The 18,926-nt window shown below is 39.3% G+C and overlaps 1 protein-coding gene across 7 annotated transcripts in view; it reads left to right on the plus strand.

Moving 5' to 3' along the window:
• PHF3 (PHD finger protein 3) overlaps nt 1–18,926 on the plus strand; it is a 99,603-nt gene that overhangs the window by 42,703 nt on the left and 37,974 nt on the right. For 3 of the 7 annotated variants that reach the window (XM_082634356.1, XM_082634358.1, XM_082634361.1), the window contains one exon: nt 10,821–10,982. The exons of 2 other annotated variants lie outside the window; for them this stretch is intronic. In XM_082634356.1, coding sequence (XP_082490482.1) covers nt 10,821–10,982 — 162 coding nt within the window. Of the gene's footprint in view, nt 1–4,650; nt 4,670–9,903; nt 9,924–10,820; nt 10,983–18,926 lie in introns of those variants that run through there. 2 more of the 7 variants (XM_082634360.1, XM_082634359.1) reach the window with 2 other exon arrangements.

Here is an 18,926-nt window from a genome sequence, read left to right on the forward strand (position 1 = left end):
CTCTAGGTACCGGAGTATCTCAGGGTTCAGATTTTAGGCATCTTCTCTATTTCTACTCACTTTTATGGTGATATTATACAATTTTATGACTTAAAAAATGCTTTATAATTCAGCTCCCAAATATATATACTCCAGACCCCTGCGTTTACTTCTTTGGATGTCTCTTGGGCATCTTAAGCTTAAGGTCTAACACTGAATTTTTATTTTTTTTTGTTTTGTAAATCAACTATACTTCAATAAAATTAAAAAAAATAATAAAAGGGACACCAGTGCTGTGTCAGTGACCTGGGGCCACCCTAACACATCACCCCAGCTTAACAACAGAAATGTGTTGTCTCACAGTCCGGAGGCCAGAGTCCAAGTTCACAGTGTCGGCAGGGTTGGTTCCTTCTGAAAGCTATGGCGAACAGTGTGCTCCAGGCCTCTCTCCTAGCTTCTCGTGACCTCAGGTGTCCTGGGCTTGTAGATGTAACACTGAATTCTTGGTACCTGCTTCCCCACCTCCTAGCCCCCCTTGTACCACTTATGCCTACAGTCTCCCTCATCTCTAGAAATGGCAACTTCTTTCGAGCTGCTCAGCAGAAAACTTTGAAGTCATTCTTTACGTACTGTCTTTCAAGTTCTGTATTCAGTTGATCAGCAGATCCTGTTGGTATTATTTTCAGAATACATCCAGAATCTGGCAACTTGTACATCTCACTTTCTTCACTGCCACTTTGGTTTTGGTGGTTACCATTTCTCATCTGGATTATTGCATTAGTTTGAAAGTGGCTTTGCTGCTTCCACCCCTGAGGATTCTCTCCCATCTATTCTAAAAAGAGCACCAAGAGTAATCTTGTTAAAAGTTAGATCCTATCACCCTTGTGTTCACAGCACTCTGGTAACTTTCCATTTCACGCAAAGGAAAAAGTTGAAGTCCTCATGGCCTGCAAGAATGACTTGAGCTTGCTGCCTTACCTCTATTTTTATCTCCCTTCTCCCCCTTTTCCCTAATCTGGCCTCACAGACCTGACTCCATTCTGTTCTTTCATCATCCTAGGCATACTCCTGCCTCAGAGTCTAGGTACTTGATGTGCCTTCTAGCTAGAAGGCTACTCCCTCAACTTGTTGAGCTTTGGCTGAGAAGTCACCTCAGCGTTGTCATCCCCAGACTCCTTCCAGCCTGCACAGCGAGCTCCTTTCTTTTGGCCTGGAAGCTCTTGTTCAGGAGACAGCTGGAACCAGTACTCCTGGCTTTCCCTGGCCATTTGGTTTAAAATTACAGACCACACTGTTCCCTTCCTTGTACTCCCTGTTACTCTTGCCTTTTGTTCATATGGCTTATCAGCTAACATGCCGCGTATCTTATGTATTTGTCTCACCCTCGTTAAAATGAAGCTTCATGGGAACAGTTTTTAAAAACTTTTCTGTTTTATGGAAAACATCAAACAAAGCAGCGAGACTTGAATAATGACCCTCATCTACCTGTTACTCATACAGTTAATAGTTGGTCTTTTTTCATTTATATCCCACCCACTTCTCCTTACCTCCCCGCAACCAAGATTATTTTCAACCATAGCCCAGGAATCATAACATTTATCTGTAACTATTTCAGCATGTATCTCTAAAATATAAGAAGTCTTTATTTAAAAAAAAATAACACTAATATTATCCTGCCTAAAACAATTAAGTATAGTTTTTATTATTTCTAGATATGCAGTCAGCGTTCAGTTATTTACCCAGTTCCCACTCATTGTTTTCTTTCTACAGTTTGAATTGGAATTGAAATAGGTCAGTCTGTTCATTTGGTTGCTGTGTAACTTTACTATATTTCAGCCTATGTAAATGCCACCCCTTACTATATATATATATATATATATATATACACACATACATGAAAATGCCACCCCTTACTATATATATATATATACACACACATACATGAAACCAGGTCATTTGTCTTCAAATTCTGTATCACTGGTATATGGAATAATCTAGGCCAGTGTGTGACACATACTAGGTGCTCAAATATTTTTTAAGGAATTACCTTAAAGGTACATAACTTATGGTATTTTAGAATGGAATGAAAATGTTAAAAATTTAGGGAATGATTACCATCTCACTTTTATAGTAGCCTGATAGAGTCATGTTGGCAATAAGCAAAATTATTTTGACAGTTGGGAAGGGGTCAAATGAAGGGCACTTAGGGCTATAGAAAATTGTTTGAAAAAAATCTGCCAGGATATAATAATGGCTACAGTCTTATGGTTTGCATGTCATGCACTGTGTAGGAAACTACAATAGTTTATTCAGTTTTCACAGAAACCTTTCAGCGAGGGTGGTAATGTCTACAGTTTCCCAGTGAAGTAATTGGGGTTCAGTGGCGGAAGTGGAGGGGGATGTGTGTGCTGAGCATTAATGTTTTTCTTAATAAACTTTATAGAACCAGACACAACGGTTTTTTTTTTTTTTTTTTTTTTTGGCGGTATGCGGGCCTCTCCCGTTGTGGAGCACAGACTCAGGATGCGCAGGCTCGGCGGCCATGGCTCACGGGCCCAGCCGCTCCGCGGCATGTGGGGTCTTCCTGGACCAGGGCACGAACCCGTGTCCCCTGCATCGGCAGGCGGACTCTCAACCACTGCGCCACCAGGGAAACCTACCTTTTTTTTTAAACATCCTTATTGGAGTATAATTGCTTTACAATGTTGTGTTTCTGCTGTATAACAAAGTGAATCAGCTATACGTATACATATATCCCCATATCTCCTCCCTCTTGCGTCTCCCTCCCACCCTCCATATCCCCCTCTAGGTGGTCACAAAGCACGGAGCTGATCTCCCTGTGCTGTGCGGCTGCTTCCCACTAGCTAGCTATTTTACATTTGGTAGTGTATATATGTCCATGCCACTCTCTCACTTTGTCCCAGCTTACCCTTCACCCTCCCTGTGTCCTCAAGTCCATTCTCTATATCTGTGTCTTTATTCCTGTCCTGTCCCTAGGTTCTTCATTGTTTTTTTTTTTTTTAGATTCCATATATATGTGTTAGCGTATGGTATTTGTTTTTCTCTTTCTGACTTACTTCACTCTGTATGACAGACCCTAGGTCCATCCACCTCACTACAGATAACTCAATTTCGTTTCTTTTCATGGCTGAGTAATATTTCATTGTATATATGTGCCACATCTTCTTTATCCATTCATCTGTCATTGGACACTTAGGTTGCTTCCATGTCCTGGCTATTGTAAATAGAGCTGCAGTAAACATTGTGGTATGTGACTCTTTTTAAATTACGTTTTTCTCAGGGTATATGCCCAGTAGTGGGATTGCTGGGTCGTATGGTAGTTCTATTTTTAGTTTTTTAAGGAACCTCCATACTGTTCTCCATAGTGGCTGTATCAATTTACATTCCCACCACCAGTGCAACAGGGTTCCTTTTCTCCACACCCTCTCCAGCATTTACTGTTTGTAGATTTTTTGATGATGGCCATTCTGAACGGTGTGGGGTGATACCTCATTGTAGTTTTGATTTGCATTTCTCTAATGATTAGTGATGTTGAGCGTTCTTTCACGTGTTTGTTGGCAATCTGTATGTCTTCTTTGGAGAAATGTCTGTTTAGGTCTTCTGCCCATTTTTGGATTGGGTTGTTTGTTTTTTTGGTATTCAGCTGCATGAGCTGCTTGTAAATTTTGGAGATTAATCCTTTGTCAGTTGCTTCATTTGCCAATATTTTCTCCCATTCTGAGGGTTGTCTTTTTGAGAACCAGACACAGCTCTTTAAAACAATGTGCATGTATAACTTAAAAAGGAAAGCTTTAAAAAGTGGCACCAATGGGGCTTCCCTGGTGGCGCAGTGGTTGAGCGTCCGCCTGCCAATGCCGGACACACGGGTTCGAGCCCTGGTCTGGGAAGATCCCACATGCCACGGAGCAGCTGACCCCGTGAGCCACAATTACTGAGCCTGCGCGTCTGGAGCCTGTGCTCCGCAACAAGAGAGGCCGCGATAATGAGAGGCCCGCGCACCGCGATGAGTGGCCCCCACTTGCCACAACTAGAGAAAGCCCTCTCACAGAAACGAAGACCCAACACAGCCATAAATTAAAAAAAAAAAAAAAAAGTGGCACCAATGATACTACTTCCCTCTGCATGGAAAACCTTTCCAGCTTCTTTTTCTAGGGATTCACACATGTATTACACATTTTGGGGGAAAATTCTTTTTGACAAAATATTTTTAATGTGAGATGATTTAGGAAGTGTGAATAAGAAGGGAAAAATCCTTTCTGAAATAACCATCATTAGCATTTTGGTATATGTTTTATTGGTGTGTGTGTGAGAATATAAGACTTGGGAAACAGTTTCATCATGTGCAGTTTTTTTCCCTCATAAAATGCCTTTATTTAGCATATTGAAGGCTTTGTAGATCTGCAGTGAAGAAACTGTTTTAACTTCGTTTAACCCAGTGTCTTTCTTTTAGATTTGTTTGATAGAAAACCCCTTTCTGTGAAATACTAACCAGTTTTTTCCCAAAGTATGAATTGAGTTTGACAAAAGTTGGAATGTTTGTGCATGTTTAAATATAAGACTTTAGAATGTGTTATATTTCAGCAGAAAGGATGGATAATTTAATAGTGTTGGAGTAACTGAAGGCAGCATTCTGAAGAAAAAACTTGACACCAGATAATACTAAAATAAGGTAAGCGAGGGAAAATACTTGCATCAAGTAGGTAACACAGATATTACATGAAGAGTTCATATTAAATTACTGAGAGAGAAACACATTTCTTAAGACCTGAGTAGGCGAGTAGGCGAGTAGGCAAAGCTAAAGAAATACAGAAAGGCAGTGTAATGTATGTCAGGCTTTTCTCGTCACCGTGTTTCTTTTAAAAATCTGAAAGTGCTAGTAAGTTCTTAATTGAGACTTAATGTGAAAAAATTTGCACTGTAAATTGTTTATACTCTTTATCGAAAGCCATGTGATGAGATTAAAAATGGTAAAATGTATAAATTTGCCTTCTTTGACTCAGTAAACCTGTGTTTTAAAGTTTATTGTAAAGAAGAAATTTAAGAGGGAAAAAAAGATAACATTATTTGTGTTGTTCAACTTAGAAACATAATATCTAAAATGATAAATTAATTTGACTAATTGTATGTTTACACAACTTGACTAGTTGTAACACATACAAATGTGTTTGTGTTTGTCATTTGTGTAATACCACAAATGACTAATTGTATGTAACACAACTTGATGGTGTGTATCTGACGTGGCCTCTTTTTGGAAGGATGTATGAATCGTCCATAAAGGAAAGAACGCTCACTGAAGGGAGGCCGAGGATGGGCTGGGTGGTGGTCTCCTGCGGTGTTCGAGGCGGAAGCTGTGGGGACTCTGTTGCAGGGATGTGTCTGTTTGACTTCTTACTCTCCTTCCAGGCCCTGTAAAGTACACACCTAACCTTTATTGTCGTGACACTGGAAAGAGATCATGCTCTTTAGTTTTTTCTCAAGTCTGACATTTAGTGCCAAGTTTCATAATAGAGGAGATAATTGTCCTAGAAGCAGTTGAGTTTGGCCTCTGCACTGCCAGCGTGAATTAAGGCATGTCAAATGTGAAGAGTCCCTGCTGTACTATGGTTCTCCCTTTTGTATGGTATAAGGTGATGTAAACTAATCCCAGTTTCGAGAAATTCAATAAATTTAGCTTTAAGTAGTTCAGTTTTATTCTTTTTATCTCATTTACCTCCTCTTCAAGAAGATAGATGTGAATTAAATAGTCTGGATTTGAATAAAGTAGTATTTGTGTCAGGAGGAGTTCACGTAGGCCTGACACAGCAGATTTAAGGAGGGCCATATGTAGGTGAGGATGGGAGGAATTTTAATGTGATCTAAATTCAGGCTCAAGGAGATTTTGAGTATGATTACAGATTTTGTGCAGAATTTCAAAATGGGGATGACACCTAATTCTGACTTGTGGGAGGGAGGAAAAACGTAGTGTTTTCCCACATTATCACGCTTGCCTCCTGCATAATTCAGGCCGTTGCTTTTTTTTTTTTTTGATAACCCCAAATTCCCTTTTTAGTGGATGTGTTGAGTAGGACTGGCCACTTTTTAAAAACTGGAAGTCAAATACTGAATCTTAGTTTGCCTGTAGCAGTGGGAGGGGCAGATGTGGGAGGTCCCTGAGAATAAGCAGTGTTTTGAAAAGAACACAGATTCTCCTTCAGTTCCTTCTGTTCATTTTCTTAGTGGAAGCTACGAAAGTTAAGTGGAAGTTGAACGATTTAAAACGTAAATACCTAATTGGGAGGGTTTTGCCAGAGATAATTCATTCTGTACTCTGAGTTACTTTCATCAGATAAATGGATTAGAAGAAAGAAATTTCAGGTACTTTTTTTAATGGTTGATTTGTTCTGGGGGGAGTTGAGAGAAGAAAGTAAGGGAAAAAGAATACATAAATGTTGATGGTGGGGTCCATGATGGGGGAGACTGTGAACAGAAGCCAGCATTTTCTAAGCGCCAGGTTGTGTTCCAAGCCCTTCACACACACAGATTTAGTCATCACAGCGCCCCTCTGACTGCTAGCAAGATCCCCATTTTATAGAAGAATTTGAGGCACAGCTAGGTTAAGTAGTTGCTTTGGTTGTTGGGGGCCTACTTCTGCTTGAGAGCTCCGGAAATGTTGGAGACAGTGTTAGAGCTTGATTTAATGTCAGGGTGACTTTTTGAGATGAAGGAAACATATTGCCAGGAGCTGCAGGAGTAGAAAAAAGGTGACATTCTTGGAAACCTCACTTCTGAGAAGCATCTCACGTGCAGTCTTAAGTATTCTAATTGTAGGTTGTTGACTTAAGAGGTTTTAAGATACCGGGGCCTCAGGCATCCCTCAGCTCCCAGAGTTCTTTGCAGCAGTGGAAGATGCTCAGGTCTCTTGCTTCTTCCCTCCCCCGTCCCCACTCTCCTCTTCCCTCTTTGCCCATTCTCTCTCCCTTCTCCTTCCCTCACTCCCTCTTTTGTGTGGAGGGGACTCTACCACCTCCCCTCCCCGCCCCCCCATTTCTTTTACTTACACAGAAAAATCATCTTTCATCCCTTTAACTTCCTTCAGGCCATTGTCCTCATTTTCTTTTACCCTTAAATTTCTCGAAACTAAATTAAAGAGAAACTGCCATTGTCATTCTCCACTTCCTCATTTTTTAACCTCTTGTCATCTGGTCCTCTGCTTCTGTGTTTCACATTAGTGGATTTTTCTCCTTCCTTTGTTCTCTCTCTAGCAGTTAACCTTCCCGATCCCTGAAATTCTCCTTACCCTTCTTTTGTGATGGTGCGTTAACTTTGATACTTCTTTTGCCTGCTCTTTTTTTTCATGTCACTAACATTCAAAAAGTTAAGTCATTACCTTACTTTCAAATTTATTCTTCGTAACTTCTCTCTTTCAGTTAATTGAAACATTTCTCTCTCGATCATCAAAGTTTAAATTTTCCAGGTCCCTTGTTTCCCCTAATTCTTTTATTCAGCAAGTGTTTCTGGAGTAGCCACTATATACCAGGTTATGACTCTGGGTTCTGGAGTTTCAGTGGTGAATAAGAGACAAAGTCCCTGGATTGTAGAGATTACATTCTAGTGGAAAATTACATGTTTCATTGGATAGTGAAACACATTTTAAAGGATAGAATATGCTAAGGGTCAGGAGGCAGTGGTGAGAGAATGCTGTTTTGGATCAGATCCTCAGGAAAGGTTTCTGTGAGAAGGTCGATTTTGAGTGAAACCTGAAGGAAGCGGGAGAGTGAGCCGTGTGGCTGTCTGGGAGGAGGGCGCTCCAGGAGAGGACGGTCAAGTGAAATAACCCTGAGATGGCCTTTCGCTTCCCTGTGTTCCGGGGAGACCAGTGTGACTGGAGCACAGTGAGTCAGTGGTAGGAGAGAAGTCAGGGAGTTTGGTGGGGGAAGCCCTTCTTAGGACCCTGGAGACCCTGGCTAGGGTTTTAACATACATCTAAGTGTGTTCGTTAGGGTTTGGAGGGTCTTGTCAGAAGAATGGTAACGGGATACAACTGTATATTTTAGAAGACTCTAAAATATAGTTGTGACTGTGTGGAGAATAAACTGTGTGTGTGTGTGTGTGTGTGTGTGTGTGCATGTGTGTGTGTAGGAGGTGGCCATAGAGGAACGTGGGACACTAGGAGACAAAGTAGTTTTGATGGGAGAAGATGGTGACGTGGAGTAGAATGTGAGCTGTGGAGGTGATCAGTGGTGATCAGGTGGGTGCTGTGTTCTGTAGATAGAACTGGCAGGTTGAGCTGACCGCTTGGATGTGGGGTATGAGGAGAGAGGAGCTGGGGATAGTTCTGGACTTCAGGATTGAGCAGCTGGGTGGATGGAGTTTCCATTACCGGGACTGTCTTAGGAGGACAGTTTTACTGAGGGGAGGCGGAATGGGTGGAGTCAGTGTTTATTTTCTATTTGCTAACCTTGAGATACCTGGTGGACAACCTAGTGGACAGGCCAAATTACACTCTTCCAGAGGTCCAGCGTGAGCTTGGGGCTGGGGAAGGTAACTTCGGGGGGTCACGCGAGTGTAGATTGACTGGGTGAGATCATTTAGGGAGGGCGGAGTGCATATAAAGGGTAGGTGGGAGTACTGAGCCCTCAGGTCCTGTCCTGTGTGGTAGCTGCAAGAAGAGCTCTGTAGAGGGTGTTGAGCAGAAGTAGCTCGTGAGGGAGGGGCGTGGGATGTTCAGAGGTGAAGTGAGGAGAAGGGATGCAGGAAGGGGCAAGGGGTCAGCTGTGTCAGCTGCTGCCAGCAAGTGGAATAAGACAGAATCTAATAATTGACCTTTGGATTTGGCTTTGCTAAATCCTGTTGATCCTGCTTTGCAATATAGCCCTAAAATTCATAACACACCTTTTTACTCCCTGCCAGCGAACACTGTTAATCAGATTTTAATTACCTTTCTCCTGGACTGTTTTTTGAATTATTACTTTCTCTCCTGATTACAATACAAAACTCATGTTTATTGTAGAAAACACAGAGACAGTATAACAGTGATTAAAAAAACCCCAGTTCCTTACCCCACCTAACCACTAGGTGGTCATTGATAACACTGTGGTGCCTTCCCCCATCCATTTCTATCTCTGCATACTTGTAATGCATATAATGCATAACTTTCGCTTTTTAAAATGAACATGGTGGAACTATTAATCTAATGTTAAAAATTCTTTGAGAATGTGTGTGAATGTGTGGCAGCATAAGTATTCCATCATGGTGGAGTAGCCGTCAAACTGAACTCCCCACCTGTTTCCCCTAATTATATCTTAAATGAGTCCTGACGAATTTTCCTAAGATACGTTCTTCTTCTCTAAGCTTTTAGTGCCTATAGAGTAGTGATTAAAAGCATGGACTCTGTTTTTGAGAGTAATTCCATGCATATAGCAGGAAATGTGCAAGATAGGAAAAAAGAATACTTATCTTTTATAGATCTTTTATAGAATAGCTATTGTTATAATTTTCATCTATTTCCTGCTAATCATTTTTGTCTAAATGTACCTATACAACATTTCATTTGTCTGTTACTAACAAGGATCACACTATGTTTTCTAGCCAGAATTTTTTTTTCATAATTTATTCTCTCGTCTATACTTTATAATATATTGGTCAAAGTATATAAGCAGTTTCGTGATTCTGTTTGTTGTCAAATTGCTCTTCGAAAAGATTGTACCATTTGAAAGTATATTTATAAAGAATTTTGTTCTCTTTAAATTTTAGGATAGACCACTATCTTGTTGAACTCTTAAATGAAGTTCTACTTGGATACAAAGATGAGGACTAGATAACTTCTTGAGGTTCCTTCTAACCCCTAGGATGAAGATAATAACTAACATTTGTGTAGTGCTCTAAAGTTTACAAAGTGAGTTCTCATACATCATCTCACTTGATCCTCACAACAGCCCTGTGAGGTAGGTAGGACAGGTATTGTTATTCTCATTTAAGAGATAAACTAGAGAGGTTAAGGGACTTAGTCAGGTTTTATTTAAATGTTTTAGCAGAGACTTGAAACCAGGACGTATGATCTAAATAATCACATTCTTTTTACAAGATTTCATACAACTGCACATTTAGAATTGCTGTATGTCAGCTAGTTAAGTGACATTTGTTAGATACAGAAATAAGCCTGTTGATAATATAAATAGTGTTCCCCAGTCCTTTTCCATGCCCCCTCCCCTGCTGTTAAATGAATGACTCTCTCTTTTGACTAGGGGAAGGTAATTTAATTGTATAGTTCTATTTAAACACCTATTTTCCCTAGCATTTGGGGGAGGGGAAATTACATTATGTTTTTCATTTCTGTGTGTGTGCGTGTGTGTGTGCTTGCTACAACTTAAGAGTATATCTCCATTACTCTCACACATGTAGCATAAAGTCTTCAAGGAATAGATTACAGTTAGAACTAGAATCTTTTGGTTCTAGCATGAACCTAGAACCACAAGCTTTTCAGGGTATTTACTCTTTTTTGTACTACTGTAACCAGTTGGGATAATTAAGTATCCAGGTATAGCTGCTTATGATGTTCACAAAGGTACAGTGAATGATAAGTGACAGTGAGTGATAGTGGAGGTCAAATCAAGAAGAATTACAACTAATCTCCTCTTTGACTAGCTGCCTCATACGGTAGAAGTTTGTAAAACCGAACTGGGAGCTTGGTAGTGGCATTATCACATTTTAGGAATAGACCTAGATTTTCAGGACTACTTGGTATTACATTAAACTGTTTCACAGTGTTTTCTGTACTGCCTTTAAATACTTAACATCACCAATATTTTCAAAAATTTTTGTTTTTTTGTTTTTCTTTCTAGTTGTTGGTCTTGACGATATTATGGATGAAGGAGTTGTAAAAGAAAGTGGCAGTGATACCATTGATGAAGAAGAGCTGATTTTACCTAACAGGAATTTGAGGGACAAAGTAGAAGAAAATTCAGTGAGATCACCAAGAAAATCACCTCGTTTAATGGCACAAGGTAATCCTTCCAGAGAGGACTAGCTAGAAAATCAAGTGTAGGGACAGATGTGATAGGTTGTAAAGTTGCTGAGCAGTGATAGTAGTTTCTTGGTGTTTGCTAATCTGAGCATTTTGATAATCAGTTTTGAGATTGTATCAATTTGTTGGTATGATTTTTTAAAAGTTTTATTGAAATTACACATTCACATGATTTAAAGAGTTGACTAGTTCTATGAGTTTCCAATACTTGCTGTCCTACTACTTATTTCCCTTTCCCCAGAGGAAACTACTATTACCGCTTTCATCTGGTTTTGTTAATTTTTTGGTATTTACTTCCATGTCTCTTAAGTAACACATGTATATTGCTACTACTTGATTATTCTGATGTACGTGTTCATTGATTTCCCATTCTGGAGGGTGAATGTAGCATTCTTTCCTCCTCTTGCTCCCCCATCACACAAAAGAACGTTTTCTCATCTTTCTGATACATAATTTTGTAAGATCAGTAGTAATTACTTACGTTATTGTGACTCAATGTGCTGTTAGTGATGATCCACTTAGTGAACTATAGTCGCTTTTCCTATACAACTTTTTGTCTTTCTGATTTAATAATTGATTTTGTTGTTCATTTGCTTATAGTTTTATGCATTCGCACACACAGTTTTCAGTGTACGTATCAGTAATTCCACCCCAACTACTCTGCCAGTTGTCTGAATCTTTCTTAAAGATATTTGTGCATATCAGGTGTTCTGTCATTTTCATCTTATTGAGGAAGTGTCTCTGGGGGCCTTCTGATCTGCTTCCGTGTGCACTGTTGTGTTAGTTCTATATAAGTCAGATGCGTGGCTGTTGTCCAGAGAGCTCTGTTTACTATTCTTCTGAGGATTGTGTTCTGTATTGCAGTTCCTGTTTACTTTGCTTTGAAGTAGCTCCTTCATTTTGGTGACATACCTCTTCTAGTACTTTGTGAGAAAAAGGAACATGGATATATATTTTTGAAACCTTGTATGTTTGCAAATGTATTTAATATGTTCTCACATTGGAATCATGGTCTGATTGAACATAGAATTCAAGGTTGGAAATTGTTTTTCCTTAGAAATTTGAAAGTGATGTTCCATTTTCAGTTCTGGGAAAATCTCTTGAATTATTTCATTGATTATTTTCCGCTTTATTTTGTCAACTCTTGCTTCCTGGAACTCCTGTTATTCAAGTATTAGATGGCGGGGACTGGCTCTTCCATTTTCTTCATCTTTCCACCTCTGTATTCTTCCTCTACGTGCTGAAATTTTCTCATGTTTATCCTTCGACTTTTTCATCAAATTCTGAATGTTCTTTTTTTGTTCTGGGAAGAGTCCTTTTTGTAGCATTCTGGTCTTGTTTCATGCATGCAGTATCTTATGTTGTCTTTCATAAGATGCTTACGGTGTTTTAAAGGTTTTTTAGTTTTTTTTGGTTTTTTTTTTTTTGGTTCTATCTTTCACATTAAGAGACTTTGCTAAATGTCTGATCATTGATAGCTTGCTCAATGTTTAACGTTTTGTCAGCTATGAGCATCACTGTATGGTAATCTGGCTGTGTTACTTTTTGGAGGAATTCCTGTTGTTAGACTTTAGGCTTGTTAGATTGTTAGCATATCATGGGAGCCCTTGAGGGAAGCTGATGGGGGCATCTCATCTTTCAGTATATATAAATACACATAGTCTTAGAGATTTCAGTGTACTTTGCTGCTGCTCTTATCTACGCTGGATGTTTCTTAGTCTAGAAACTCTGTTTTTACACTCCCCGAAGAGTAAGCCTCAGTCTTTGATTAGGACCTGGGAAGGGCACTTGCCCAGCGGATGGAGTAGGGGAGAGGGAGCTCGGGGTCCGACTGCTTTTTTTTTTTTGCTGTTCAAGATTAATTTTATTATTATTATTATTTTTTTTTATTAGTTTCTGCTTTATAACAAAGTGAATCAGTCATACATATACATCTGTTCCCACATCCCTTCCCTCATGCATCTCCCTCCCTCCCACCCTGCTTTTTTTTTTTTTTTTTTTTTTTTTTTTTTTTTTTGCGGTATGCGGGCCTCTCACTGTTGTGGCCTCTCCCGTTGCGGAGCACAGGCTCCGGATGCGCAGGCCCAGCGGCCATGGCTCACGGGCCCAGCCGCTCCGCGGCATATGGGATCCTCCCAGACCGGGGCACGAACCCGTATCCCCTGCATCGGCAGGCGGACTCTCAACCACTGCGCCACCAGGGAGGCCCCCCACCCTGCTTTTTAAACAGCTTTCCACTCATCCTCATTTTAACTGCCTGCCTTCCTGCCTACTTTAGAGTTATCTGGGATCACCGGTTCCTAAGCCTTTTGAGGTGTAAATCGTATTGGTTCGGCCAGCAGTGCCAGATTACTGTTTATCTTCTTTTGGATGTCCTGCATCAGTTACTTCTTGGTCATCTTTTGTTTGGCTTCCAAAATCATCAGTGTTTTCTCTTCTCCTGCCCTTTCTTTCTTTATTTTACTTTTTAAATTAAAACAAATATTTTTCACATCTTTATTGGAATATAATTGCTTTACAATGGTGTGTTAGTTTCTGCTGTATAACAAAGTGAATCAGCTATACATATACATATGTCCCCATACCTCCTCCCTCTTGCGTCTCCCTCCCTCCCTCCCTATCCCACCCCTCCAGGTGGTAACAAAGCACCCAGCTGATCTCCCTGTGCTATGCGGCTGCTTCCCACTAGCTATCTGTGTTGCATTTGGTAGTGTATAGATGTGCATGCCACTCTCTCAGTTCCTCCCAGCTTACCCTTAACGCAGCCCCACACCCTCAAGTCCGTTCTCTACATCTGCGTCTTTATTCCTGTCCTGAATCTAGGTTCTTCCTTTTTTTTTCTTTTTAGATTCCATATATATGTGTTAGCATACAGTATTTGTTTTTCTCTTTTTGACTTACTTCACTCTGTATGACAAATTCTAGATCCATCCACCTCACTACAGATAACTCAATTTCGTTTCTTTTCATGGCTGAGTAATATTCCAGCTTCTTTATCTGTTCATCTGTCGATGGACACTTAGGTTGCTTCCATGTCCTGGCTATTGGAAATAGTGCTGCAGTGAACATTGTGGTACGTGGCTCTTTTTGAATTATGGTTTTCTCAGGGTATATGCCCAGTAGTGGGATTGCTGGGTCGTATGGTAGTTCTATTTTTAGTTTTTTAAGGAACCTGCATACTGTTCTCCATAGTGGCTGTACCAATTTACATTCCCACCAACAGTGCAAGAGGGTTCCCTTTTCTCCACACCCTCTCCAGCATTTATTGTAGATGTTTCGATGATGGCCATTCTGACTGGTGTGAGGTGATACCTCATTGAAGTTTTGATTTGCATTTCTCTAATGATTAGTGATGTTGAGCATCCTTTCATGTGTTTGTTGGCAATCTGTATGTCTTCTTTGGAGAAATGTCTGTTTAGGTCTTCTGCCCATTTTTGGATTGGGTTGTTTGTTTTTTTTTTTTTTTTTTGCTATTGAGCTGCATGAGCTGCTTGTGAATTTTGGAGATTAATCCTTTGTCAGTTTCTTCATTTGCCAATATTTTCTCCCATTCTGAGGGTTGTCTTTTGATCTTGTTTATTATGGTTTCCTTTGCTGTGCAAAAGCTTTGAAGTTTCATTAGGTCCCATGTGTTTATTTTTGTTTTTATTTCCATTTCTCTAGGAGGTGGGTCAAAAAAGATTTTGCTGTGATTTATGTCATAGTGTTTTGCCTATGTTTTCTTCTAAGAGTTTTATAGTTTCTGGCCTTACATTTAGGTCTTTAATCCATTTTAAGTTTATTTTTGTCTGTGGTGTTAGGAAGTGTTCTACTTTCATTGTTTTACATGTGGCTGTCCAGTTTTCCCAGCACCACTTATTGAAGAGGCTGTCTTTTCTCCATTGTATATTCTTGCCTCCTTTATCAAAGATAAGGTGACCATATGTGTGTGGGTTTATCTCTGGGCTTTCTGTCCTATTCCATTGATCTATATTTCTGTTCTTGTGCCAGTACCATTCTGTCTTGATTACTGTGCTTTTTTAGTATAGTCTGAAGTCAGGGAGGCTGATTCCTCCAGCTCTGTTTTTCTTTCTCAAGATTGCTTTGGCTATTCGGGGTCTTTTGTGTTTCCATACAGACTGTGAAATTTTTTGTTCTAGTTCTGTGAAAAATGCCATTGGTAGTTTGATAGGGATTGCATTGAATCTGTAGATTGCTTTGGGTAGTAGAGTCATTTTCACAATGTTGATTCTTCACTCCAAGAACATGGTATATCTCTCCATCTATTTGTTATCATCTTTAATTTCTTTCATCAGTGCCATATAGTTTTCTGCATACAGGTCTTTTGTCTCTTTAGGTAGGTTTATTCCTAGGTATTTTATTCCTTTTGTGGCAGTGGTAAATGGGAGTGTTTCCTTAATTTCTCTTTCAGATTTCTCATCATTAGTGTATAGGAATGCAAGAGATTTCTGTGCATTCATTTTTTATCCTGCTACTTTATGAAATTCATTGATTAGCTCTAGTAGTTTTCTGGTAGCATCTTTGTGATACTTTATGTATACTATCATGTCATCTGCAAACAGTGACAGTTTTACATCTTCTTTTCCCATTTGAATTCCTTTTATTTCTTTTTCTTCTCTGATTGCTCTGGCTAAAACTTCCAAAACTATGTTGAATGATTGTGGTGAGAGTGAGCAACCTTGTCTTGTTCCTGATCTTAGCGGAAATGGTTTCAGTTTTTCACCATTGAGGACGATGTTGGCTGTGGGTTTGTCATATATGGCCTTTATTATGTTGAGGTAAGTTCCCTCTATGCCTACATTCTGGAGGGTGTTAATCATAAATAGGTGTTGGATTTTGTTGAACGCTCTTTCTGCATCTATTAAGATGATCATATGTTTTTTATTCTTCAGTTTGTTAATATGGTGTAACACATTGATTGATTTATGTATATTGAAGATTCCTTGCATTCCTGGGATAAACCCCACTTGATCCTGGTGTCTGTTCCTTTTAATGTGCTGCTGGATTGTGTTTGCTGGTATTTTGTTGAGGATTTTTCATCTATGTTCATCAGTGATATTGGTCTGTAGTTTTTTTCTGTGACATCCTTGTCTGGTTTTGGTATCAGGGTGACGGTGGCCTTGCAGAATGAGTTTGGGAGTGTTCCTCCCTCTGCTAGATTTTGGAAGAGTTTGAGAAGGTTAGGTGTTAGCTCTTCTCTAAATGTTTGATAGACTTCTTTCCCCTGTGAAACCATCTGGTCCTGGTCTTTTGTTTGTTGGAAGATTTTTAATCACAGTCTCAATTTCGGTGCTTGTGATTGGTCTGTTTCTGTTTTCTATTTCTTCCTGGTTCAGTGTCAGATGGTTGTGCTTTTCTAATAATTTTTCCATTTCTTCCAGGTTTTCCATTTTATTGGCATATAGCTGCTTGTAGTAATCTCTCATGATCCTTGTATTTCTGCAGTGTCAGTTGTTACCTCTCCTTTTTCATTTCTAATTCTATTGATTTGAGTCTTCTCCCTTTTTTTCTTGATGAGTCTGGCTAATGGTTTATCAATTTTGTTTATCTTGTCAAAGAACCAGCTTTTAGTTTTATTGATCTTTGCTATTGTTTCCTTCATTTCTTCTGATCTGATCTTTATGATATTTTTCCTTCTCCTAATTCTGTGGTTTTTTTGTTCTTCTTTCTCTAATTGCTTTAGGTGTAAGGTTTAGGTTGTTTATTTGAGATGTTTCTTGTTTCTTGAGCTAGGATTGTATTGCTTTTAACTTCCCTCGTAGAACTGCTTTTGCTGCATCCCATAGGTTTTGGGTCATCCTGTTTTCATTGTCATTTGTTTCTAGGCATTTTTTATTTCCTCTTTGATTTCTTCAGTTATCTCTTGGTTATTAAGTAGTATATTGTTTAGCCTCCATGTGTTTGTATTTTTTACAGATTTATTCCTGTAATTGATATCTAGTCTCATAGTGTTGTGTTCAGAGAAGATACTTGATACGATTTCAATTTTCTTAAATTTACCAATGCTTGATTTGTGAACCAAGAAATGATCTGTCCTGGAGAATATTCCATGAGCACTTGAGAAGAAAGTGTATTCTTTTATTTTGGGATGGAATGTCCTCTAAACATCAATTAAGTCCACCTTGTTTAATGTATCATTTAAAGCTTGTGTTTCCTTATTTATTTTCATTTTGGATGATCTGTCCACTGGTGAAAATGGGGTGTTAAAGTCCCCTACTATGATTGTGTTACTGTCAATTTCCCCTTTTATGGCTGTTAGCATTTGCCTTATATATTGAGGTGCTCCTATGTTTGGTGCATAAATATTTACAATTGTTATGTCTTCTTCTTGGATTGATACCTTGATCATTATGTAGTGTCCTTCTTTATCTCTTGTAATAGTCTTTATCTTAAAGTCTATTTTGTGTTACGTGAGAATTGCTACTCCAGCTTTCTCTTGGTTTCCATTTGCATGGAATATGTTTTTCCATCCCCTCACTTTCAGTCTGTATGTGTCCCTAGGTCTGAAGTGGGTCTCTTTTAGATGGCATTATCTGGGTCTTGTTTTTGTATCCTTTCAGCCAGTCTGTGTCTTTTGGTTGGAGCATTTAATCCATTTACATTTAAGGTAATTATCGGTATGTATGTTCCTATTCCCATTTTCTTAATTGTTTTGGGTTTGTTATTGTAGGTCTTTTCCTTCTCTTGTGTTTCCTGCCTAGAGAAGTTCCTTTAGCATTTGTTGTAAAGCTGGTTTGGTGGTGCTGAATTCTCTTAGGTTTTGCTTGTCTGTAAAGGTTTTAATTTCTCCGCCGAATCTGAATGAGATCCTTGCTGGGTAGAGTAATCTTGGTTGTAGATTTTTCCCTTTCATCACTTTAAATATGTCCTGCCACTCCCTTCAGAATTTGGGTTGAAAGATCAGGTGTTAAACTTATGGGGAGTCCCTTGTATGTTATTTGTTGTTTTTCCCTTGCTGCTTTTAATATTTTTTTCTTTGTGTTTAATTTTTGATAATTTCATTAATATGTGTCTTGGCGTGTTTCTCCTTGTTTATCCTGTATGGGACTCTCTGTGCTTCCTGGACTTGATTGACTCTTTCCTTTCCCCACATTAGGGAAGTTTTCAAGTATAATCGCTTGAAATATTTTCTTAGTCCCTTTCTTTTTCTCTTTTTCATTGTGGGGCCCCTATAATTTGAATGTTGGTGCGTTTAATGTTGTCCCAGAGGTCTCTGATAATGTCATCAATTCTTTTCATTCTTTTTTCTTTATTTTGCTCTGCAGTAGTTATTTCCGCTATTTTATCTTCCAGGTCACTTATCCGTTCTTCAGCTTCAGTTATTCTGCTATTGATTCCTTCTAGAGAATTTTAAATTTCATTTATTGTGTTGTTCATCATTGTTTGTTTGCTCTTTAGTTCTTCTAGTTCCTTGTCAAACTTTTCTTGTATTTTCTCCATTCTATTTCCAAGATTTTGGATCATCTTTAATATCATTACTCTGAATTCTTTTTCAGGTAGACTGCCTATTTCCTCTTCATTTGTTTGGTCTGGTGAGTTTTTACTTTGTTCCTTCATCTGCCATGGGTTTCTCTCTCTTCTCATTTTGACTAACTTACTGTGTTTGGGGGTCTCGTTTTTACTGGCTGCAGGTTCGTAGTTTCCGTTGTTTTTGGTGTCTGCTCCCAGTGGCTAAGGTTGGTTCAGTGGGTTGTGTAGGCTTCCTGGTGGAGGGTACTCGTGCCTGTGTTCTGGTGGATGAGGCTAGATCTTGTCTTTCTGTTGGGCAGGACTGCAACTGGTGGTGTGTTTTGGGGTGTCTGTGAACTTCATATGATTTTAGGCAGCCTCTCTGCTAATGGGTGGGGTTGTGTTCCTGTCTTGTTAGTTGTTTGGCATAGGGTGTCCAGCACTGTAGCTTGCTGGTCGATGAGTGGAGCTGGGT

Source organism: Mesoplodon mirus, assembly GCF_964341445.2.
Source record: "Mesoplodon mirus genome assembly, chromosome: 10".
Lineage (NCBI taxonomy): Eukaryota > Metazoa > Chordata > Mammalia > Artiodactyla > Ziphiidae > Mesoplodon > Mesoplodon mirus.